Here is a 25,788-nt window from a genome sequence, read left to right on the forward strand (position 1 = left end):
TAAACTTAGTTGGATAGAGCTGCTACAACGCTCTTTAGAGGCCAAAAAAAGTACTCCAAAAGGTCAGGGCGCCCAAAACAAGTTCCACACTACCCTTAAAACACCAGCACTCTTTTCTATTGCGTGTGCGCATGCATGGAGTTTTTCAGTGACTGTGCTCCTTAGGACGCGTTTGTATGGCCCCATATATTGTTAAATGTGTTTGAATAGCTTTTCCTTTGATTCAGGACGTGGATTTCATCCAGCTGGTGGATTTCATCCAGCTTATGGATGTCTAAATTCGATCGTTTTCCTTTCCTGGGGTTTTGCACACGGCACCTTCCACAAAGTCGCCGTTCTAGAAATCATAATTTTCAGTGGAACAGTATTCATATGCATAGTGCGTATAATATGGAAATTGGAGACTTTGGGACTTGGTGCAAAGATCATTCTCGATTCGCCAATCACGGCAATAGCGGAGTGTAGTACCGTGTGATCGTGATGGGGGAAAAGTGCACACGGTACATGTATTTGTGCACACGGCCCACTCACCTGTGTCGTCTGCTATCCACAGCGATGCGAGCATAGAGATATATATCCCTATACAGTTCCCATGTCGTATTATGTTTTCCACAGAGGCTTTCTGGAATATCTGCAAAAATGGTCGAATTTCAGCCGGCGATTGAGCTTCCAATATCAAAAGAGAAATTAGAGGAATTAATTGAAGACATGAAGGATCGGGCGTATGCCATGGGGGTACTGTTCCGTCCTTCCAAGCAGACGGTACATGGACCCATTACGCTGCTCCCATCCACCTTCCCAAGACTTCTCTACAACAAAGCAATGCAGTTACAGACCGACATCAATCTTCTTATGCTGGGGATCAGCAAAGACGATGGTTTCCTCAAAGCAGCTCTTAAAAGGTATGTATTTACTACTAGGAGCTGCAGTGAAGTAATAATCGGAAAATCTTGTTGGGTCAAAACGTCGCGTGTGGGGCAAAGAGCTGCGAGCGAGCGAAAGAAAAAAACATAAACATTCTTTATACAAAAGTCTTCTTTCGTGCCAAATTTTGATAAAATAAATATTTAGAAAATCTTTTCCTTTTCTTTCTTTGTCTCCTTTTTTCTTCATGGTCGTGAACATTTTGAAGGGTCCATGGCCCCATGCATGCAGCTTCCCTGTACGCCATGTGGGGAGGTGTACAGTAAATCATTTGGTCTTTTACACTCTAAAAACAAATCAGTTAAAAATAACTAGTTATAGGGTCAGCTGGGTGCAACTGTTATTCTAGTCATATTTGACTATTTTCTAGTTATATTTGACTATTTTCTAGTCATATTTTACTAGAACAGATTTCTGACTAGAATGATATGTCAGAAATGTGAATATCAGCGGATTGCCATATCAGTTGCTCCCAGCTGACTACTGGTCTAGTCAATTTGACTGATTTGTTATAAGAGTGTAAGGCCAGGAAACCTCCTCCTTTGTCATAAACACGCAATTAATTAATTACTAAACCTTACTGATATGATATACCTCAATGTCCCGAAAGGCTATACACTGACCATCACACGCGACAAGCAGTTATGAAGCTGTTATGCGTTATGGTTGACTTATTTTTGTAACTATCATATTCAAAATTAATTTGATTCAACCTTGTTAAACAATGGTTGTTCTTGAAATCATGACCAAGAAGCTTACCAGAGGCTTGTAGCAAAAACTAATGTAAATTTGTTCCTATTTACCATTGTGATAACAATGTAATTATTTTGAATTGTATTTTGTATAGTAATGATTGTATTTTGTGTTCGTGATTGTTCATTTCAATTCATTCATTTCACTCGATAAAATATATACAGGTAGATAAGAAATACATAATGACAAGAAAGAACAAAACAAAGTAACGAAATGATAATACAGTAAATAGTTTACAAAACAGGCTTCGAGTGTGGACTGGCATTAAAGATCTTTCATGGATCTTAGAAGTCCAGCCCATATGCAGTAAAAAAGAGAGGGGGTAGAAAATACATGCATACCATGCACACTGTAAAAACTGTGATGTTAAAACTGACACCAATTGGTATTAATAGATCAGAGGACCACATCCTGAGGTGTTAAATTACACCCTAAAGATTGAACATAACACCAAAGAGTGTAAATTTAACAACCAAATGTGTTGAAATAACACCTATAGGTGTAAAACTAACACCACCAATTCAACACCGGTGTAAAATAACTGGTGTGGTCCTCTGTACACTGGTTAACGCCACAGTTTTTGTTGTGAATGATTGAACATTCAAATTCCATGCACACTTTTGCAAAAAAATATCTTTACAACTTGAAAGATAACTCGGAAATTTCCCAGATATAGCAACAACAATATTAGTAATTCGATTCCAATATATTTGTTTATTTACTTATCTATCCTTAGAATTCAGTTTCAGTTTCAGTTTGGTTTATTTTCATTTCAACTCAAGTCAATTTAACAGTAGAAAAAATCATTACAAAGATATAAATGAATATACATGTATATACAGTATGACAAGACATAGATAAATAGACATTTACAATAGACACTAAACAATATAACCATATTAATAATGATATTTACAATGAACTAGATAATCATAATAATAAATGTAGACTATTCATGATAAAGCATTTTGCATATTCTTTTATTCATCTTTACTATTTAAATAAATGTTGAGGAAATGGAGGGATCCACTCAAAAGCAGGGCTTGTTGAGCGTGGATTCCTCAAAAAATAAGTTAAAACACAGGTTTGTAGGTATGAGTATTAATGCAAGAACGAGAAAAAATCATAATGTTATTGTGATGGATGTAGTACGGAAATGATGGATTGAAGAATATATAGGTACAAAAGATCAGAAGAAAGCTGTTTTCATCAATATAATCAATTCACCTGATATAATCGTGTTCAATGAATCCACCGTTACCATGTTCCTTGAAAAAGAACCATCGAAAGATTCGAATTACATGTAACTTCATCAACAAGCCTACCGATATATGGTCTGTATTTTTTCAATAATATTTCTTGTCTCAAAGTCCCATTTTTTTTTGTTCTTCCTGTCCAATATAGGGCTCGTGCAGAATTACCGAAAACTTCCATTTCGACTTGACGTGTGGACACTGTCTTGTAGGGGAAAGTGGCTGCAGCATAATTATCAAACTTCATAACAAATCTGTTAATAGTTTTTGACATAATGACTGACCCATTTCGTATTATGTTCATCTCTGTAAATTCATCACAGATACCTTAGGGCGCGAATCGGGGCGGGGGGATAGGGCATTTCTATATTTCTCTTTGAGAAGTCCTTGTCGCAGTAACGATCTTTTTAGTTTTAAACAAAATATCGCTGGAAAAAACAATCGACTGTCGGCTCCCCTTCCTGTGAATGAGATCCTTGATTCACCCTTTCCATCATTGAATTTTTTTCAAGACCACATTCGAATTTCGTAATTTCATGGATGTCACAATAGGCATGATAGGATTTAAAAAAAAACCCACAAAACAAGGACGCGATAATTAATCTACACTAAAAGCGATAAAACCAATTGATTATATTATTAGTTCTTATCAGCGGTTTAGGTTATGGATTATTTGTATCATGGAAACAAATCCTGCCTCAGTAAAATAATAAAATTGCTCATGCAGTATTGAGGGGTGGTACTGTTAGGGGTGAAGGAGGGGATGATCATTATTTTTCGAATAATGAATAAATCAAGATGGAAAATACGAAGGGAAAAAGAAGGGGATGAATAAAAATAGAAGAAAAAGGAGCATGACAAGAGATAATTTGGTTTTGAAATAATACAATACCACTGTTTCATCAATCAAAATCACTCCAGTTGAGGTAATAGCCCCCACCCCGGGCCCCCACCTAACAAAATAGACCCAGCAAACGCGGCTGGACGAATAATAGGCAGAGCCTGCTGTGAGCAGTCGGAAACAACAATGCATAGTATTACCTATTGTCATTATGCTATGGTCAAATGGGTATATAGTTCTCATACCATTTTCAAAATATATTCATTCGATGCATACGCATACATGACTGCGCATAAGTTTTGAATAGTACGAAAAAGATAAAATTTCAATAGAAATAGATACCATGGGAACAAAGGCATGTAGACCCCGCATCTATGCCTCTATTAAGGTGGTTTTGACAAAAATAAGGAATAGATATCGAAAAAAAATAAAAATCCATAATTTATTGTTCGAAATAGATATGAAAAGAAATACTCCGAAAATGTTCATTGCCCATTGATCGTGGGCCCGGCAGCCGCTGTGCAGCGCCAGATCGACGAGGCTCTATCCCTTTAATCGTTGAACGCCAAACAGGGTAGCAGCAACTCCCATCTTTTAACGTCTTTTGGTCTGACGCGGCCGGGGTTTGAACCCCCGGCCTCCCGGTTGTGAGACGGATTCTACCAAATTGAGCCAACACACCGGTTCTGTAAAGTGTTTGCAAAAAATTGCCCCCATAAAAAAGGGTGATTTTGGGGGGCAGGATTTTGAGAAGAAAAATTGTATTCATATTCAATGATTATTGATTAATTGTAACTTTTTGATAATAATAATTATAAGCATGTTTGCATGATGATATAGGATGGACATGTTGATTATTTTCAATTTTCCCTCAAAATCGTATGTTATGAAATAGATTTTCACATGACTTAAACTTAAAAATCGATAACCATATTATTCTTTTCTCAAAACCTGCATTTGCATGAAGCCATTCTTTTTTTTATCATTATTATTATTATTATTACTTGATTTCCATTCACCCCCTCTCCCTCGTAGCTCCTTACATTATTGTCATGGAGATGAACGTACTCTCTGTGTCTACGTACGATTCTGTACAAGCATGACAAAGGATATTTCCTGATATGTAGTCTACTTCATGCATACATTTTTCTGAGGGTGTTTGCTCATGTAGTTTCTATTTGTAAAGAATATTATTGATGTTTGATCATTGCCAAGGCACGAATTGCGAAGTGCAAATGAGTCAATACGGAACGGCCGTGCGGACGTAGGAATATAATAAATGTATATATATTCACAATTAAAGACTGTTAAGTAGCATACGCCAGCCATCCGTAACATGAGTTACTATTTGAAATAAGTTGATTATGGGTTCAGCAGAAATCTCATCGTTGATCTCAGTATCGCTCATGGAAGGCGCCAATGTAGTTTAATGGTGTGGAGGGGGGGGGGGGCAAAACGGCTCAAAGGTGAATTTTGTTCTTTTTAAAAGAAAATAATTATTATGGTTACTGTTTTAGTTGTCGTTCCATCTTCGTCTCATTTCACCTATCTTTCTTATTTCCCTTCTTTTTTATTATGTAAGGAATGGAAAATTGTGTGGATGGCGTGTGTGAGGGTGTGTGGGTGAGGTTTTGTGTGTGTGTGTAGAGAGAAAGAGGGTTGGGATGGGTCCGTCTTGCAGCTATCGCTAAAGGATGAAAGCCTTATAAAAAAACAATCCTTATCAGGAACACATGCACTGGTTGTCATTTATTACAAAGTGATAAAAATTTGAACATTGTAATTGTTTTTTAGTAGGCCTGTGTCCGCCTTATTGAACTTTATTTGTTTTTATTAAAGCTTATCCTTTGAACTTTAAATGTAAATTCAGCCATGCGTGTTCCAAGGTTCATAATACTATTTTGATTATCTCATTATCATTTTGATTCATAAATAACACATATTATAAGACTAGAATCACAAGAGGTGATATGCCTATGCAAAATGTGTCATATAATTATGATCATCTTCCTTTGAAGATTTAAAATCCAAAAAGACACATGAATATATGACTTTCTTTGATGAAAATTACAAGTATCATTTCGACAGAAATTTTCAAAAAAAATAACTTTATCCCTATATGTCTAAGAGCATTGGGCTACTTTTTAGTCTAGTACCGCATGAGCTATCGGTCTACTACAAATGGGGGGGGGGGGGGGTGGCATGGATGTCGATTTATGTTGTGAATCTATTGTTCAAGGGGGTGATCTATTGTTTACCCCCCAACCTGAATAGTATGACGTCACGGATCGACACCATTGGGGGTGGTATATATTGTTAAATGATTTAGAGAATTTTGAAATCAAACCTTCGACTGTTTCATCATTTCGTCACCGTTTTTACGAACCGGCCTGGGAGCCAAAATCGATGAAAAAATATAAAATGACTTTTTTTAGTATTTCGACTCAATAGTAAAATATCTTTTATTTCACAAATTTGTAGGTCTTAAAACCATTTCGTTACGTCATTTTTGACGTCATGAGACGCTCTGGGTTCATGAGAATGGACGAATGCCGTTTTTACGAACCGGCTTGATACGCGCGCCGCAGCAAGCTCGCCGACTCGCATCGTCTGATCTGTTTGCTGAAACTTCGTTTTTACGATCTGGCCTGAGGCGTCAGCTTGTTCAAACTTGCATCAGGTAAGTTGTTTATTTTTCTTATTTAAAAAGGAAACATTTGGAGAAATATAGCTGGTAGTTATCTTTTAATACTTGTGATCAAAATCAAACAATTTTCTGTTTAAAAATCATCAAAATAAGACGAAAATTAAACCACTTAAATAACTGACATTAAGTTTTTTTATAGTCCAGCCCCATGCGTACTAATCTGTGTTACTATGAAGCAGTAACGGTAGAATATGTGTCTACAGAGCTAGGCCTAGATCGACTTAGTCAGGAGACTTCTAAAGAGTAAGCCCATGTTAGTGAATGATTTTTACTCTTTAGAAGTCTCCTGACTAAGTAAGATCTACTTGCTGTTAGAATTATGCTGATCTAGCCTCGATAGACGTTGACCTCTAGTCAGGGCTGCCAACATCGGATAAATACTAAAATAGTTTAGAGTGAGACTCCCATAGGCCAATGATATATTTTGGGGTCAAAATGAGTGAGATCAATAGAAACACATGCAAATGAACTAAATTTGAGAGTGAGAAAAGACCAAAATGAGTGAGTCTCACTCTAAATGAGTGAGAGTTTGCAGCCCTGGAACAGGAGATCCTGCATCCAGAACTGAACCTTATGTAACCTTATGTAGGCCTATGTATTATTAACTGGCAATGATTCACACTAGATCTAGGCTACTCCACTCTGTAGGATAATAAATTCTAGGGAACATTGCCAGAAAAAAAGCTGGCAGTGGTAGTAGATCTACATGTAGATTCTCGAACTTTAAGTTAAATCTAACAGTTACAATGGTTAAGTTAGACCTATTCACACTCAAGCACCAAGATATTTCATCAAAATTTTCACTTTAGATATAATTTGTGATAGATCTATCTAGACAGTCTAGACATTAACTAGATCTAATTTCACTCAAAAAAGTGCAGAACTAAAAAGAGAGAAAAAATTAAAGTCACTAGTCGTAGATTTAGAGATCTAAGTTAGACAGCTTACCCCGCCACAAGCTGTGTCGCCACTCGCCAACACAGTGTGTTACCGCGGGTGAATTCATCGACCCGTTCATGTGCTATTGTCACCTATGAGGTCCGTACATGTATATTCGGACCCCATTGGTACTTGGAGTGGGATAGTAGGCCTAAAGTTGTGCCTAACTGTCATTATTAGTCTAATGTGAGATCTACAGACTAAAGTTAGATAGCAAAGGAATAAATATATCTTCTAAATGCTAAGAGTTTAGGCCTAAATGCTTATAAATACTCTTTGTATTTCAGCTGGAAACTGTTGCTTTCAGGTAGACCAATGGGTGTCTCATCAAACCATACCTTCGACAGTTAATTCGCCGTTCATTGTTTGGTGATTTCCAGAGCTGTTGCCTGATTTTAAGAGTGAACAGATTCTTACCTCTTCAAACGCATCTGGTGAGTATTTCATCAACAAAGATTTGGCTATTGTCTTTACTTCCACATCAATATGGGAGAATTGACATTGTACAATGTCCAAATTACACTTGGGGGAGGGGGGGGGTAGGGGTTTGAAAGGAAAATAATGTAAATTTCCTTTTGGAATAGAATTCAAACTCTCACTCGAAGAAATAACAGACTTGTTTTTGAACATTTTTTGTATGTTTATCTGTGATAATGCTTAGCACCTTTTTCCTTAGCCCTGTTCAGTTTCACACTGCATTGCTTAGCACTACAATAATCAGGCTAAACCTGCTTTTTAGCAGGGCTAGATAGTACAATATTCTTTACCATGCTAGCCTCCTTTCATAAAATGCAGTGGGAAACCAAAGTGGGCTAAGCTTAACCCCGGGGAATTGGTGGTGCTAAGGCCCCTCTTAGCCCCACCAATCTCCTCGTTTTTTGTAGTATGCTATATAAAAAACATGTTTCTCTATCCGCTTTATAGTAGAGAGAAATATGTATAAAAATATAAACAAAAATAAGCCTGTTTAAGGCATGACTTATAAATTGATCATGCAAAGAAAAACATTTGCCAGTTACTTATCAATACTATATGGGAATAACAGTTCCTCTGATTACAAAATAAGTCCTCGTTCTTTGTAAAAGTAATCAATTGTATCCATTGTCGCACTGAAATCAAACAGCACCAATACCACTTCTGAGCTTTAGCATGAGCTGCCTTCCAGCACTCAGTGTATTCCTGCCGGGTACCCATTCGCCTCACCTGGATTGAGTGCAGCACAATGTGGGTTAATTTCTTGCTAAAGAAAAACATGCAATGGCTGGGATTCAAACCCATGACCTTCTGGTTGAGAGACGAGAGTCCGAATCACTACTCCCCCAATGTTCCATGACTAAGTAATATTAGAAAGTTGCTGAAAAGTTGTCAAATTTTTTTTTTTTTCATATTTCTTTTCAGTGGTGGACTGTTACTTTCTATTCCAATTGTTCATTCTACTGGGGACGAGATGCTCAGTGTCTGACTGTCTGGTGAAGGGCTACTACTGAAATTCCATAAATTGAAGCATTCCAGGAGTGAAAGATGTAAGTGATTTTATTTTGTACTCATTTGTGTTGATCAAGATTTTCTAAATTTGAGAACCATTAAACTAATCTTCACCAGAAGGATGTTGGCCAATTGGATGAAATCTGAACTGCTGTACTTTGGCAAAAGGAATCAAGTTACAAAAGTATTATTTGTTGGAAATGAGCAATGTGTGTTGGTCATTTACATGGGCATCCATGCAATTTAACAGCATATTTTCTTCAATATCTTACCATAGAACAATCATTTCTTCCCCAAATTTTGCCTGAATGTGCAGCATACAAAGGGTGTTTCAGAAACAACAATAACTCAAATTTGACTGATGTGTCACTTACTTCCTTTTGCCAAAGTTGGGCAGTGTAGTTTTCATAAGAAGTACATGTATGTAGGTCATAAGAAGTACATGTATGTAGGTCATCCTGGAACACATGAAGATGGAAGAAGTGAAAGATTTAAAAGAGGGTCTTTTAGAACATCACACTGTATAGGGGAATAATGGCGGATTCTGAACAAATGTCTGTGGTGCATAATCAAGCTCTATTAAGTGTGAATAGCCCAGGCCAGCCCGAGGAATCATTCATGCAAGTATTGATATTAAGTTTGAAGTTGTAGTCACATATTGCAAAAATGAATCTTTGAAATGTTTTGTATTGACCTCAATTATCAAATGATGACAAAGGAATGAAGAATGATGGACGGAAGGTTTGGAATGGTTATATTTACCTTATTTTTTGATATAGAAATGTTAGTCTCCACACTTTATATACCGAATGTATATTAAGTTCCCCCTTCCCCCCAAAAAAGTGGCTTTCATTAATGTTTATATATAGGTCTAAGTACCTTTTGATAATAGAACATATCTATCTCTATTTGATTATCAGTAAAAATTTACAAACTTGATTTGTCAAGCTGTTCAGCTTATAAGGCAAAAAGAACAGTAAGTAGTAAAATAGAATTTAAAAAATTATTCATAATTATATTCAATTGTCAATTTATCAATATTGGCAACTTTGCTTGCATCCAAATTGAGCAAAACAAGTATTCTCCATTTTCATTACTATGCAAAATGGCGTAAATTAAATGCTGCAGAAATGGAAACCCCAAGCTCTCCCAAGGAAAGTACACAGACTTAATGACCCTCTGCATTGGTGAAACAGCAGTCATTGCTCATCCTGAATATCAGGCCTTCTATCGTATGCTGCCACACTAAGCACCTCAACTTGCTTAATGAGTTATGATTTTTAATGTAACTTTGAAATAATATATGTGTAGATAATGTTTTAATGACACATTGCACTGTATTGCTCTAAACAAGTAAATTCAATAATCTTTTGTTTCTTTCTTTTTTTTTTGCTTACTCAATTGCAGGTTTCAGAGATTTTTGGAGACTCCACTTTTGAAGATGAAGGAAAATCACGATCTCTTCTGATAAAGGTATACATTTCTTGTGGTTTGACTGAACTTGTTTTCCTTTGGGATATTGATAGAGAGATCTCAAGACAGTAAACATCAGTCTTCACAATAACTCTGATATTGTATTTACTGTCAAGAGCATGTGATAACTACTCTTGTTGCTTCAGAGACCAAAGCTCAAAACACAATATATCAGTTCTTATTTGGACTGGTATATTGTATTGTCTGTAAAGAGCACGTGATATGGTCTAAAATGTTTTCATTCCAGAGAAGGACAGTTAGGTAGACCAAAGCTCAAAACAGAATACATGTATAACAGATTAACTGTGAATTTCTGTCAAGGGCAATTGGTAAATTCTTGTTGCATTTAGAGACCAAGAAGGACACTTTAGGTAGACCAAAGCTCAAAAAAGAATACATGTATAACAGATTGCCTGTGAGATGGTATTTTCTGTCAAGGGCAATTGGTAAATTCTTTTTGCATTTAGACACCAAGAAGGACACTTTAGGTAGACCAAAGCTCAAAACAATACATGTACAACAGATTAACTGTGAGATTGTATTTTCTGTCAAGACTGTAAGAAGTATTTTTTTGTCCAGAGCAAGTGTACAAATTTGTTAAATTTAGCAAATATGAAAGACTCCGATATTTAAACAATAGCTTAGATCAGAATACATATGTTGTTAGAAAGACTGTCAAAATGCAGTTTGCTTGAAGTGTGGGTTTTTGTTTTAACCTAATATGATGAAATAGCTACTTGATTTCCTAAACTGGTTTATGTTCTCATTTAGGAATAAATGTCACAATTGCATATGTGTGTTGGGAAAAAATTCATGCAAATATTTTTATCGCATGTTTCTTTTCACAACAAATTTTGAAACTCAGGTTATGAAATAAGTGTCATTTTTACAATTAAAGTTTTGCAGACACAACTTGCTACAGATCTGATTTTTCTTGTCATATTTTATTTGCAATCAAATCCACTGCAGTACAATTAACAGTCTTGATGTTGCTTGATTTTATTTATGGTGCTTTGAACAGATCGTAATATATTCATGCTTGAAATTCTATATATTATCCTCTGCCATGTACTTGCCAAATAGTATAATGACTACTCACGATCCGTCTTTCAAGACTAGTTTGCAATTCATGAAATATTTTCATTTGTTTTTATTTGTTAAACTCTGAGATTATCTATTATTGTTTTGTATTTATTTAAAAAAGGTGTTGTTTGTTAGAAATGAGATTATGACCCTTTGGGTTTCATGTATTAATGGTCAGTTTAAATTTAAATTGGTGTACACGTCTGAAAGATTCTAAACTGGTTATTAAAAAGACATTTTTTTCAATATGGAACCACTTTGGAACTTGATTTGAAAACAAAATAGAATAATGGGCATGCAAATCTTTCTGCTAAACTTATAATTTTGAACAGACACTGTAACATTACAACACACACAAAAGAAAATGGCAGTAAGAGGCAAGAGATTTTTTAGATTACACAGAACATGGTGAGAACATTCTAGGACACCATCATGCATTTGTGTATTATGTACAATTTACTGTACATAGTGTGATCAATTTACTGTACATAGTGATGCATGGAGTTTGATTTATTTTTAAAAATGGTTAATGTTTTAAGATTAGTGTTTAATGTTTAAAAATGTTCAACTGGAAGCTTAGTAATAATATGTGTTCATAAAATGGTTTATCTTTCACCTTCTTAAGTGAGTTTACAAAATAAATGGAAATGATTGTTGCCATTTTTGTATTTGAATAATCAAACCTGCAGTCGATTATTAAGATATTCATTAAACAGAAGAGAATAAACTTTTATCCAGGTAAGAGAAATAAAATCATAAATGTTTATACTGTATGCAAATAATAAAAGTGCATTTTGATAATATAGACTTATAAAACAAATTTATTGAAAAACAGGTTTTCAAATGCAGTACGCTGTCATACGTTGTACATTCAAATATGTACACAGATATATCCTTGTGTCAATGGCAATGAGGGTGATAATGTGGGGTGTTTTTCTTTGTTAGGCAGGGGCATTTTTAATCTAATTGATAAGATGTGAGTTTTATGTTTATATGAAGTGCTTCTTTTAATTTTCTTATAAGAATCTCAGTTATAAAACTTAACCAAATTGGTGTAATTTCCTGAAGTACATTTAATGTAAAGTTGGTATATAGGAGACTGATGAATTAGTTAATGTTAAAGAAAATGAAGATGTACTTTTATATGTCTCATTGTGGATGTTGACATGGTTTTTGTAAATGCAGGTATATTATCTACATGTATATGAATTTTTAATGAGTATTTTCATTGTGTATCCTTTCTATTAACATTTGATATAATTGAAACAAATTTCTATGATCTTGTGTTGTCTATGTTTGGAATTTCAATTAAAGGTGTATTTTCATCTTTTATTCAAAGGTTTTAGAATTTACTTGAATTTTCCTAATAGTAAATTTAGAAAGAAAAAAAAGGATAGTTTAGTTGTTATGCATCACCAAAAGAGAGGGTGAATGAAATGGAGAGGGACACAGCAGTCAGGAAAAAGAGAGGGGATGATTATGAATAAGGTGATAAAGAGAGGGCAAATGAACAGGTAGAGGGGTTGAGGAGGTAAAGAGGGGGCTATGAAGAGGAAGAGAGTTGTCCTGAAACAAAGGTTGACAGATGGATCAAGGGATATCAGGAAAAGAGGAAAGAGGGTGAGGGATAGGAAAAGACTGGGGTTATACAGGAGAAGAGGAGGGGAGCAGAAAACAGGAATTGGGATGGGGAGTGATTGACCGTCGGGACAGAAAAGGAAAGACTGGAATGAGAAAAAATGAGGGGTGATAGAAATGATTCATGAGAGAATGGAAGAGAAGGATGTGAATAGGTGAGGAGAAAAGGGAGAAAACATCTACAGAGTCGAGAAAGGGGCATCTAAGTAAAGAGAGAAGAGCTACTGTCATGACTGTAGGGAATAAACAAAATTGGGAGAAATTAGCGGGGGGGGGTAGAGTTCTGAATTGAAATTAAGTTGAGATATAGGATATGCAGATGGAAGGCAGAGCACAAAGGAAACGTGTATATAATGCAGAATATGGAAAGGGTGATGGACATTTTGTCCAGGAATGGAACCATTGGCGGTGAAACGACATTTGCTCCTGCGACAATTGCTCCGGGTTTTATTTAGTCTAAGATATAGGGTTAGGGTAGCAATAGGGTTTTATGTTAGATTTAGGGTTAGGTTTATGATAGGGTATAGTGTTAAATCCAGGGTTGAAGCTAGTTATTCGATTAGTGTGTGGAATTTATAGCGGAACAATGTCGCAGGAGCAAATGTCATGGAACCATTTGGTGTACTATTTCAATCCAATTCATATTGGGAATTAAATACAAACAAAACCAGCCCCGGTTATTGGACAATATAGTTCATATTGTGACAATCACCTGGAATGTATCATCTTCTAGTTAATACCCATCATAGTTGATAATGTACCATAATTATCTCAATTTTATTCTTGCCAATAAGGTTATATTGTACAATAACCGGGGCTGGTTTTGTTTGTATTTAATTCCCAATATGAATTGGATTGAAATAGTACACCGAATAGCCGCAAAAATGAGAAGTAGGTCTAATATTAATTTTGGAAAGGGTATTCAAAGCAACGCTTGGCGCGCGCTGCAATCTTTATTACACAAGCATATGACGAGCGCGTACGGTGCGTCGAGCGCGCATCATCCAGGCCGGTTCGTAAAAACGACATTTGTCACATTGCACTGTGAAGACGCGGCTCCGCACTGTGCGAAGCCAGTTCGTGGTAACGGGCTTCAGTGGGGATTTCAACTTTATCGTTTTTACGAACGGGCTTGGACGAATGAGGCATTATTATTCATTAACAAATGGGTTATATCGATAAAAAAATCATATCACATGAATTCTTTGATAGTGTTCTTTCCTGAAATCCAAAATTAACAGATATTATTTACTTTTACCCGATGAAAATAGCGAAGAAACAAAGTATAAACTTTAAACGCATTTATCTCGAAACTCATTCTATCCGCAAAATGGGCCTCCAGGCCGGTTCGTAAAAACGGTGTCGATTTTATCCATCTTCCCCAGTGTATTCCCCGTTGATGAATTCACAAGGCGCCTATATGAAATGCATCAACAAGTTGAAAGAGAAGGATACAAAAAGGTGAGTGGAGTCAATGTCATTATCATTTTATCTTAGATGTACAAATGAAAATAGGAAAATGGAAATGAATGGTATATTTGAAATGGAATTGAATTAAATGGGATGGGCCAAAAAAGAAATCTAATGCAAGTCTAAAATTATATGATTAATATATTGTAGGTTTAAAATGTATTCATGAAAAAAAAAGTAATTAAAGGAGCTTATCACCAATATACATTAATCAATTTCTTTCTCAAACACTATACAATATATAGCGTCAGATGATTTTCTTTTCCAATTTAAAATTTTGTTAAAGGTTTAAAATTTTCGAAGGGATGAGAACTGGATCCTAATGGTGCAGTCATTGTATTAATGAATGGAGTTTATTTTTTTAAGATGGAGAATATCCCGGAGCGGGATGTTAGCTATTACTATAGTATTATCATATGCTTTCCAAACGAATTCCAAATAGGCCTAATTGAGATTATCGGATTTAAAGTAAAATTATAATTATTTTTCTTTAAATAAAGCCTTTAAGACTTTGTATCAACCGGACGGACTATATGGTGGATTGCAAGGAGAAAGATGGCGAACCTTTCCTGGACCTATCCATGGTTGAGATTAACACCATAGCTGCAGGGTGTCCAGCTCTTAGTACAAGATTAGTAGATGTACATAGGTAAGGAAGTGGATTATTATCGAATGGATTGGAACGATTAGAAATAAGTTTAGATTAATTGGAATTAAATGGAATATGCAATGGAATTTAGGAATATTATTTCACTTTTGTTTTCATATCGAATAAAGCTGATATACACAAAAATTAATCAAAATGAGTAACCTATTAATTGATTAACTAACCGACTGACACATTAAATGAATAACTTATGAATTGAGGAACATATTGATTAACTAATTGACTATTTTACCAGCCGACTAACTTATTATCTAGTTAATTAACTAGGGGACTAACTTAGTAAAACACCAACTTAAACAATGATTGCCAAACTTACCAACCGATTAACTTTTTTTTAAATATTATTGACTAAACGACAAAATAATTAACTTATTTTTAACTGACTAACTTAGTAACTAATAAATTATCTAGTAAGTGAATATCTTAGTAAATGACTAACTTAAAACTTATTTGCCTAACTTACCAACCGACTGACTTATCAATTGACTAACTATTTAACTAACTCATTAATTAAGTGACTAACTTAGTATCTGATTAATCAACTAAGACATGCTTTCAGTCATTCTGGGGTTTTTTTCGGTCATTCTGTCAGGCAGACAGTATCAAAGTCAACAAGTGAATTTATAACGACAAAACTGATCAGCTGAAATGCATAAACATTACGATTCTCCAGAATTAATTGTACGTTCTCCAATCATGCACATTTGTGATTGTCATCCTGATTTTATTTCTTTATTTGTTTGCAAATAATTCAATGTAGGCCCATCATGATTATGAAAATGAAATAAAAATTATGTGAAGTGTTCCTCCAGTTTTGTTTTCAATATAGTAAGTTTACTTGTTCAAAAATATAATAATTTCGTACCAAAAAAATATTGCTCTGCAGTCCTCTTAAAAATAATCACACATGCTTTTCACCTTTTTCTTACTTTGTTCTTAATAAAGGTTTAGTTTAGAGCAGCTTGGTATGAGTAGAGAGAAGGTATTAGATCGTGTACCGGGTAACTACGGAATGGAAGGAGTAGCTGATGGGATGGTGACCACGTGGCGATTATACGGAGAAACAAAGTAAGTGATTAGAGGACAATATATTATGAATGAATATTAGATTTAATGTTATATTGATACTCTCACCAAAAAATATATTGTCTGGACTTTGAACGATGAGGACGATTAATCAAATTAAAACACGAATGAACCTATTAACTGAGGGTGATGGTTTGATGAATTATGGAATATTTTTCTTCCTAGTATAGTTAATGATTTCATATCTTCAGTATAGACCTGAAACAAATGAGTTCCGGAAATCACCAGTTTCCTCGAATTGTCTTCGACATGATGGTAGTAAAAAATGAATGAAAAAAAAGAAATGTTAGCTTCTTGCTTCATCTTTAATGGTCTTTCTATTAACATTGTCATAATTGCGAAGGTGTGTTGTATGCCCGAGTGTAATTCTATTAAGTCTGGTCTGCGGTTTGATTCCAGGTCAAGATACCTTGAGCAAGGAATCATTTTTGTCACACACTGAATGAATGTATGCGCATAAACATGTTTACCCTTTCCCCTTTCATGAATAGAGCAGTCATACTATTTGTTGTACGACCGGAAGAGAGCAACAAATTTGATCAGAGATGGATGGAGTATGGTATCAAGGACCTGGATGATCGGGTGAAGGTCATTAGAAGGACACTACCAGAGATAGGCGAACGAGCCGAACTACGGGGAGACGAAAGAAGATTATTCATGTGAGTTTCTGTGTCATCAGACAACTAAAATATGAAATATGTTGGCTGAACCCAAGAAACCCTTAATGTATTGTATCCGTTGTAAGAATCTTATAGGCCTATAGGTTCAATTCCAAATCCATCGTCAGTCCATAAATTAAACACAATTCATTCGTTTGATTAATCGTCAGTCCATAAATTGAACACAATTTATTCGTTTGATTAATCGTCAGTCCATAAATTGAACACAATTTATTCGTTTGATTAATCGTCATAGTCCATAAATTGAACACAATTTCATTTAATAGGAATTTGTAGTGACTTCTTCAACTGGCATAACTGGCAATGTTCTTACAACTCCTCATTCAGCTTTTTTGGGGGGCCCTACACTCAATTTGAAAAAAAGTATCTTGCAAGTTGCAACGCACCATGAAAGCCATAAGTATCATTGTTTTCCTCGTTGCAACGCACCACGAAAGCCGAAAGTATCCTCGTATTAGAAAATGACTGTCATCTTGTTTCTTTTGTAGAGATGATATGGAAGTTGCAATTCTGTACTATCGAACTGGATACTCACCCATCGATTATCCGACAGAATTGGTAGGTTTGCCATAAGATTTTGTTTACTTTTCTATGCCAATTATTGAAAAAGATAATGTTAGTTAGGTATTGTCTTTTATTGGTGTGGGTATAGATGTTAAACGGATCACTTTATTTAAAAAGATGAAAAAATTTTGTCTACCTCATGAGGTTTCCTCTCATTTTTTCTCATTTCTCTTTTTTTTTAATTACTGCTCTCTATTTTCATCAAAATTGTAAATTTCCGAGAGCTTCATTATCCTTCATCATGCAGGATTAGGTATGAACTTATTTCATGGAAATATCACATCGAGGACGTCTGTCTTAAAAAATTTGGTTTTCTTCTTAATATTATTGTGGAAACACGATTTGATTTGATTTGATATGATTTGATATGATTTGATTGTGTAAGCTGCATTGAAACACATTACTCCGAAAATATACAATGGCTTGACTGCTCAATGCTAAGATATTCCCCAGGGAGTGGGGATTGAGCATATACTGTATTCAATTAAGCTAAAATCTGGTGGAAAAGGTGAAATCCGTCAGACACTTTGAATCATACCCATTTGATAAGCGCTATCCTTTTTAAAAGCAATGTGATTATTATCAATAATATCATGGTCTCATTATATTCAATCTCCCCAAGGAGTGGAAGGCGAGGTTGTTAGGTGAGCGATCCAGGGCTGCTGTATGTCCTTCTGTGTCCGAACAGCTAGCTGGGACCAAAAAGATTCAACAAGTACTCGCCGAGCCTGGCTCCGTCGAAAACTTTATCGATGGAAAGGAGAGGGTGGACAATATACGGAGCGTTTTCTCAGGACATTACACGCTGGATCTAGTAAGTTTTTCCGCACCCCAACATTTTTTCTGTACAAGGGAAAGGCGTGGGCAAGTCTATTGGTGGGCGTATTAATGGTTTATTAACTGAAGGGATTTAATAATTCTTTAGGAGAAATATATTCCCGAAGGGAAGATGTGGGTGTGTCTATCAGTGGGCGTGGTAAAATATGTTATTACCTTTCAAGGAAATACTTTGGATGAACTAATGTGACGGTAATATCTTCAGATGTGATGATGTTGGTGTGTATATATTTGTGAACGAGGCAGTTGTTTTATTACCTTTGAATTAATACCTTCCAAGTTGTGATGTGTTTATGGGTGTGGGTAGTCTATCGGTGGGCATGGTAATGGGCCTACCTTGGATTAATTAGCTAATACAATAGCAGAAATACCTTCCAAGGGGGTGATGGATTAATGGATTGACTGTTTCATTTGAAGCAATGTATTCTGAGGGGGAGATGTGTATGTGTGGGTGTCGTGTGGCAAATGTTTATTATCTTGGATTGAATAGGTGTGAGTGTATACTTTAGTATGGCTGTTGGTAAGTATGGCAGGTTAAACCTTGAATTCAATGCGTTCAAAGTGGTAATGTGGATGTGTCTATTCGTGGGTAGGGCAATTCCTTTTGGAAGACTAATTAATGCAATCAAGCAGTGATATGTTCCAAGGTGATGTTGTGGGTGTGGGTGGGTCGAGTGTGGGAATAGTTTGTTACCTTGGATTGACAAAAACAAAAGCATCTTCCAAGTGGAAGATGTTGGTGTGGGTTCGTCTATCAGTGAGCGTGGCAACGGTTTATTATAGTTTACAAATAGTATATAGCAGCAATACTTTCCAGGGAGAGGGTTAATGTCACACTGTAAAAAAATATTGGGTAAAATTGTAACCAGCATGAGAGTAATTCTTTGTCTAACCAATTTTGGGCAGTATTTTACCAAATGCGGGAAGCATATTCCAGTAAGGTTAAAAAAAATAAACAGAAGTTACTTATTAGAATGGGAAAAAATTCATCACACTGGGTAAATAAAAATGCCCAAAAAAGAAATGCCTAATGTTGGTTGGACACATGATTACCCTCAAGGAGCATTTACCCAAAAATATGTTTTAGAGCGCAGTGTGACATTTGGAAAGTTATATAAAAATATCTCCTCACTCTAAAAAGCATGATGAGAAATCTTATTTACACCCAAAGGACCGAACGTCAGACATGAAGTGTTCTGTTTTCACCAATTCAGTTTTACAGCTAAAATCTTATATGACCAATATTATTTTTATTAAATTGTAAAATTACCTCATAGTGTCGCCAACATCATCCATATAATTGATAGAAGCATTTCCCAATCTTTTTCATGTAGACACCTGATGGTGACGAAGCGGCAAAGAATGCTATTGCAAACCCAATGAAGTATGTTATGAAGCCACAGAGGGAAGGTGGAGGTAATTATTTAACGTCTTTATTGACTTATATTATTTCGTACCTTTTAATAATGATAACATTTGAAAGCAAGGGCATTGAAGGTGGCAGGTGGAGGTGCCGTGGCTGACTGGTCTAAGGCGCCAGGCTATACATGGGAACTCCGGGGTTCGATCCCCGGCCGCGGTACCTATGCCCTTGCTTTCAAATAAATCAAAATGCTGTATGCGTAATTGGTAAGTAGGTGTGCACTTATGTTTTTTTTGAAAAGGCTTTTATATATAGTGTGATATCGATCTACAACAGTTAAAGGCTCTTCACAATTTCATATCAAATGAGTATTAGAGTAAATTGTCTTCTGATTAATGGCCAAGAACCATACAACTTATTTAATTTGTATCAATACTCCACTAAAAATGTAGTGTTCTTTTCCTTCACATAACATGGATTTTGTATATTCAGGAAATAATCTGTTCGGTGAGGAGATAAAGCAAGCCTTAGAAAAGCTTGGCAGAACACCAGAGAGGGCAGCCTACATGCTGATGGACAAGTTCAATCCGCCAGTCAATCTGAATTATTGCATGAAGTATGGAAACGCGGATATTCAACTTGGGAAAGTGGCTAGTGAATTTGGTCCCTTCGGAACATTAGTGAGGTAGGTATAATCGGTGGAAAAAAAACTCTCTAAACAGGAACATCAAGCTCAGACCTACAATTATAGAAAAATACTGATCATTTTGATTTTATATAAAAAAAGGGCTCCCACAACTTATTCCTCGATGAAAGAAAGATTTAAAAAAATACAAAGAAGTACTGAAAAGTTCAAACTTGTATTTTAAAATGAAATTATAAAACCTTTGTCATGTTTGTCGTCATGAAGCAGGGTTTTGATGGTAAGAAACAAATGGAGATACCTTTAAAAAGGATGACTTCAACCTCTTGATTTTGAAATAAAAAAACACCAGGTTTGATAAGATACAATCTCTAACTTTAAAAATGTTGATGTGGTTTATATTTCAATGAACTCTGAAAGTGTTTACTTCAGAGGTTAACAGTTTCTCAATTTTGTTGCAGCCATAACGATGAAGTGGTCTTCAATAAGACAACTGGATATCTCTACCGAGCCAGAGACATCAGCCTGAACGAAGGAGGGCTTATGACCGGAACTGGATTCCTGGACACACCTTATCTATCTGTTCCTCCCCAAGTTGTGCAAATGGAGTAGACAGAATCATGAAATTAATAGACTCACTTCGTGGACACATACACTATCTTTGACTGAGTTTGGTCACTACATCCATAAGAGTTTCCCAAAGTAGTCTTAAATTTCAAGCACATTGTTTAAGCCCATCACTCTAACAACTATTGTTCAAAATTTTAAACAACCTGAGTTTTATATTTTTTACAAACGTTCTGATTATAAGTTGTAACAACTTGTCTAAAGTTTTAAACAAAAGTTTAAATGATAGTTGCTAGACGTGCCTGAAATCTTAAACAGCGTTTTTTTTCCAGTGAAAACTGGCTCAATGGAATAGTTCCAACTCATAGACAAGTCTTGCCTGATTTTGCAATCAATGAAATATGCAATATGATCTTTGACCCCTAGATGACTTTTTGACCTAATGATCCTCAGAACAAAGCATGTGGTATCACCCAGTGATGATTAATTTGTACCAAGTGAAAATGCAACTAATGCAAAAAATAAGGAAATACAAGCAAGTTTAACCAAAACTTGATAAAGGGCTGGACATATGACCTCATATCATATGACCTTTTGACCCATAGATGAAGTTGTCCTCATGAACACACATGTGGTATTACCAAAGGATCATTTGTACTCTGTGATCATAATTTATGAAGAAATGAGAGCAAGTTGAACAAAAACTTGCCCTTTTGACCCCTAGGTGACCTTTGACTCAATTATCTTCTAGAATCAAATTAGGAATTACAAAAGGATCATTTTTACTTAGTGTAAACACAACTGATGCAAAAATACAGAAGTGAGAGCAAGTTGAACAAAACTTAACCTTCTGACCCCATGATGACCTTTGACCCCATCATTCTCATTAACACACATGTGATATTACCCAAGGATTCTGAGGGCAGCTCAGAAGTCATCAAGGAAGGTCTCAAGTCCCACTGTCTTTTTACAGGGACTACCCTAACTAGTTCCAACATGCATTCAGACTTTGAAAGCACATTTTAGTGCAGAAGAGTAATCATTTAATGATTTAGTCTATTCCAGTTAGGAAAACATGCAGAAAGAATATTATGTTACCAAAGAATCAATTAATACCTCCAAAAACAAAACATGCTGTATACATTCCCTTGTGAAAGACAAAGACTTTACTGTTCCAGTGTTTGATCATCATGTATGATGAATTATGATATTAATGATAACATTATCATGTTCAACAGGGCCCGCTGGTAGTTTTTAGCTGAAGTGGGTAGAATAGTCTGTTATTATCGTTTTAATACTATTTATCAATTGTATAGTATTGTAATAGATGGGTATGGTTCAACAACTGTTGGGACCACATTATTGACTCTATTTCAAGCTTGATGGGAGACAAAATCAAAATCAATACATTCTTTTCAGTTTATTTTCACATAAAGTCTAATTATTTTGAATAGATTTAGATATTTCTCGTGAACAGAAACCAAGCCTGTGGTTGATTCGATTCCCAAATGCTTTGTTCGTTGTCAGAGTGCATGTTTAAGGAAACAAAGTCTTATCTTCAATGAGAGAGAAACATTGATATCTCGGGCTTGGTACACTTTGACAAATACCCTTTTTACACAGGATTTTCTTAGCCCCGGACTATCCTTAACCCCGTACTATTTTTTTTCCTTTTCACACATGCCAAATTGTGATTGGTAACCCCGGATAAGGAATGCTTGCTTTTCGCACTCGAAACTTGCTAACCCCGGACTAGTGGTTTTTGTCGATCATTTGTAGTACAAGTACTTCACTCGTACACTTTTTACACACGCTAAAATTTCCTTAACCCCGTACTATAGATGGGGCTAAATTGCCATATAGCCCCACCTATAGTACGGGGTTAAGCTTAGCCCACTTTCGTTTTACACTAGCGATCTTAACCCCGTACTATCGCTCTAGCACCGCAATTGCTGGGATAACTCTGCTTTTTTGCAGGGCCAAATAATCCCGTACTATAAAAGTGGGGTTAGCCCACTTTGCAAAAATGCTGTGTAAAAAGAAAGTGGGCTAAGCTTAACCCCGTACTATAGGTGGGGCTAAATGGCAATTTAGCCCCACCTATAGTACGGGGTTAAGGAAATTTTAGCCTGTATAAAAAGGGTAAAAGATTCTGTCAAGCCTCCATCTTTGCCTCCACTTTATTCCTCTTCATCTTCTCCGTTCTCATTCAGTGTATTTCTTTATCTTTATCTTCCTCTTATCCTTTTCCAAATCATAATCATCTTTCTTCTATTCATCTCTTTGTCCATCTCACACCTACATTACAAATCATGCACTTGTCGACATCAACAGATTGTTTAAAAATTGTTTTGAGAAGTTTAAAAAAAAAAGTGGTCAAGCACTGGGTGCATGCGCACCCTCCCGCTGAGACAGAGGATTTCCGACACTGGCAAGCAAAATAAATTTTTCTGCTGCAATCAATAGCTGCTTTTCCAACCTTAAGTTCTACCTCCCCAAGATGTGCACCCCCATACCACTTTAGTTTCACCCCCATGCTCAAAGCAGCCTACGCCCTTAATGAGTTACATCACTTGTGTAACTGATATATCAAACACAGTGAAGACACTAGATGATAACTTAGACAACTTAAGAGAATCAGTATGTTAAGTAAATATATCATGTTTTATTCATAACTCTATGAATCAGATATACATATTAGAAGTTAATCAAATACAATATAAAGACTCCCAATAGTAATTATAAAATATTTGCACAGAAGTAACAGAATCAGACCATGATGGAAATAATGGTAAGAAATTACAATTTTCAAACAGGCCCAAGTCCATTCTAATATCAAATTGTTTGAATAAACAAATAAAATCAAACATTCCAGTAAGAATGTAAAAGTGTTTTCCCTTGAAACATGTTGAATAACATGACAAAGTTTATTTTGATGTCAGCATGTTACATAATGAACTTGGTCTTTGAAATTTATTTCGATCATAAATCATAAATGGTTAATCATGAATATCAAATCAGCCCGGGGGGCCACTTCCATTCACGAGTGGATACCATGCGTGACCATGGGGTCTCGAAAAGCACCCTAAATACGTAATTTCCATATTCTGAAAATGCACCCCTTAACAAGTATTGGCGTGTGAAACCCTACCCTTAACAAGTATTGGAAACAAAACGATACTCTTGGCAAATTCCCTGAAATGAACCCCTAAACAAGTACAGGAATGTTTTATTGTTACGGGTCCTTCGGTCGTCGGCTTTACCTTATTTGGTTTAGTACGACCCCACCTTCTACACCTCGCGCAAATCGGACTCTATAAACACGAAGTTTTGGGACAAAAAATACATCCTTTATAAAACATTTTAATTTTGTTTTATCATCCCCGCAAATTCGACCCTAAACACGTAATTTTCCTAGCGAAATAGATACCCTTTTTTCATTATTTTTGTGTTTTTGACACCCTTATCACGTTACGTACGTAACGTGCCCTATCATGAAAAAGACATCCTTTTTACGTGTTTTTTTGGTCGTGCATGGTATCCAGTCGTCAATGTAAGTGGCCCCCCCGGGCAAATCAGTTACTCAAAAATTTCACTTGAAATGAGTTGCATTGCATAAAAACTTGTATTATGGTAACGTTACATTAAAGCAACTTCCATGGTAACAGGGCTCAGCAGCCAATCAAACTTTCAGTTTCTACGTTAGTTATCATAATGGCAAAGTTCTTAAAATAAATTAAAATTGAAATTAAATTTAAAAAAATTAAGTTTTTTATGTGACCGGGTTAAATAATTAGAGAAACAAAAAGCGAAATCGTAATTTCTGTGCAGTACATTGTGCTTTTTCAGTCAAAATACTATTAGAAAATATTATCAATACACATGTAGTTGAGAAGTACTGTTTTCCATTAAAAACATGATAACATTCTTATACAAAAATGATCTCATCACATGATACACATGGTATCACATTATAAAATTTGTATCATATAATACACTTGCTATCACATATGATACTTTACCACATAATAACTATTCCATATTTTTCAAATATTGTACAGTAAGGATTTACAGTAAATGTCTTACTTTTAATTCAACAAATTTAAAAAAAATAATTTGTTGTCATCTGAGCAACAGAGTGGTGGTTGTGATACACTTTATTTGTTTTTCAAACATAACAGTGGTTTATATATTAATTTTTATAAAATAGCTCTGTATTTTTAAGCATCGTGATTGGCCAATACACGTCACATGACATCCAACTTTTTTGGTGCACTGCACGGTAGTGCAAAAGGTGCGCAACAAAAATTTATATTGCACGCTTGAGCAAACCAGTGCGGTAGAAGTCCAAAAGAACTGTACTGTAACTTTTTAAAAATTTGTTTCTGTGTTGCTATTTTATAAAACAAATAATGCACTCGCTCTGTCATGCGTAAAAGTAAATGCAGAGAAATCTCGGTTTCTTCAGATGATGCACACTGGGCACTCGACGCAAGCAGCTCGTTCACAGTGCAGCATCTATCTAAGGAAATCTCGCGTGGTCTGCATTTCCACTAACGCACTCAGCTGCATGCATTATTTGTATACTAATTGAAGGAAATTAGTCTTCACTAGGGTTGTACGAAAAGAATGTTACCTTTAAAACTTTAAAATCTTGTTCAGTTGTTTCAGATCAACAAGGCTTTGCAATAAACTAACATACAATCAAGCATGATGGGTTTAAAAATTAATGGGAATCAACTACAAATTTGCTTTTAATTAAAGATTTGCATTTAGGCACTTACACTAGATTTGGATGTATGTTTCTTGCAATGC

The 25,788-nt window shown here is 35.5% G+C and overlaps 1 protein-coding gene and 1 long non-coding RNA gene across 2 annotated transcripts; both read left to right on the forward strand.

Moving 5' to 3' along the window:
- Positions 1–512: 512 nt before the first annotated feature.
- LOC121407272 (glutathione synthetase-like) lies at positions 513–22,629 on the forward strand. The gene is made up of 10 exons (XM_041598252.1): positions 513–902; positions 14,482–14,557; positions 15,067–15,215; positions 16,179–16,301; positions 16,811–16,978; positions 17,488–17,557; positions 18,186–18,377; positions 19,735–19,816; positions 20,256–20,448; positions 20,868–22,629. Exons 1-10 carry the CDS (start codon positions 640–642, stop codon positions 21,016–21,018), a joined length of 1,467 nt encoding a protein of 488 aa, XP_041454186.1. The 5' UTR covers positions 513–639; the 3' UTR covers positions 21,019–22,629.
- Positions 6,388–13,581, forward strand: LOC121407273. The gene is made up of 4 exons (XR_005968900.1): positions 6,388–6,451; positions 7,705–7,851; positions 8,816–8,940; positions 10,310–13,581. It is a non-coding gene; the product is annotated as an uncharacterized LOC121407273 (long non-coding RNA).
- Positions 22,630–25,788: the final 3,159 nt, after the last annotated feature.

This window comes from Lytechinus variegatus, chromosome 2 (assembly GCF_018143015.1).
Source record: "Lytechinus variegatus isolate NC3 chromosome 2, Lvar_3.0, whole genome shotgun sequence".
Taxonomy (NCBI): Eukaryota; Metazoa; Echinodermata; class Echinoidea; order Temnopleuroida; family Toxopneustidae; genus Lytechinus; species Lytechinus variegatus.

Excerpts from the sequence above, each read along its gene's own strand:
- LOC121407272 (XM_041598252.1), top strand. The coding sequence starts at position 640 with ATGGTCGAATTTCAGCCGGCGATTGAGCTTCCAATATCAAAAGAGAAA. Across the intron at positions 14,558-15,066 it reads AAAGAGAAGGATACAAAAAG|CCTTTAAGACTTTGTATCAA; the intron begins GTGAGTGGAGTC and ends CTTTAAATAAAG. Across the intron at positions 16,302-16,810 it reads CGATTATACGGAGAAACAAA|AGCAGTCATACTATTTGTTG; the intron begins GTAAGTGATTAG and ends TTTCATGAATAG.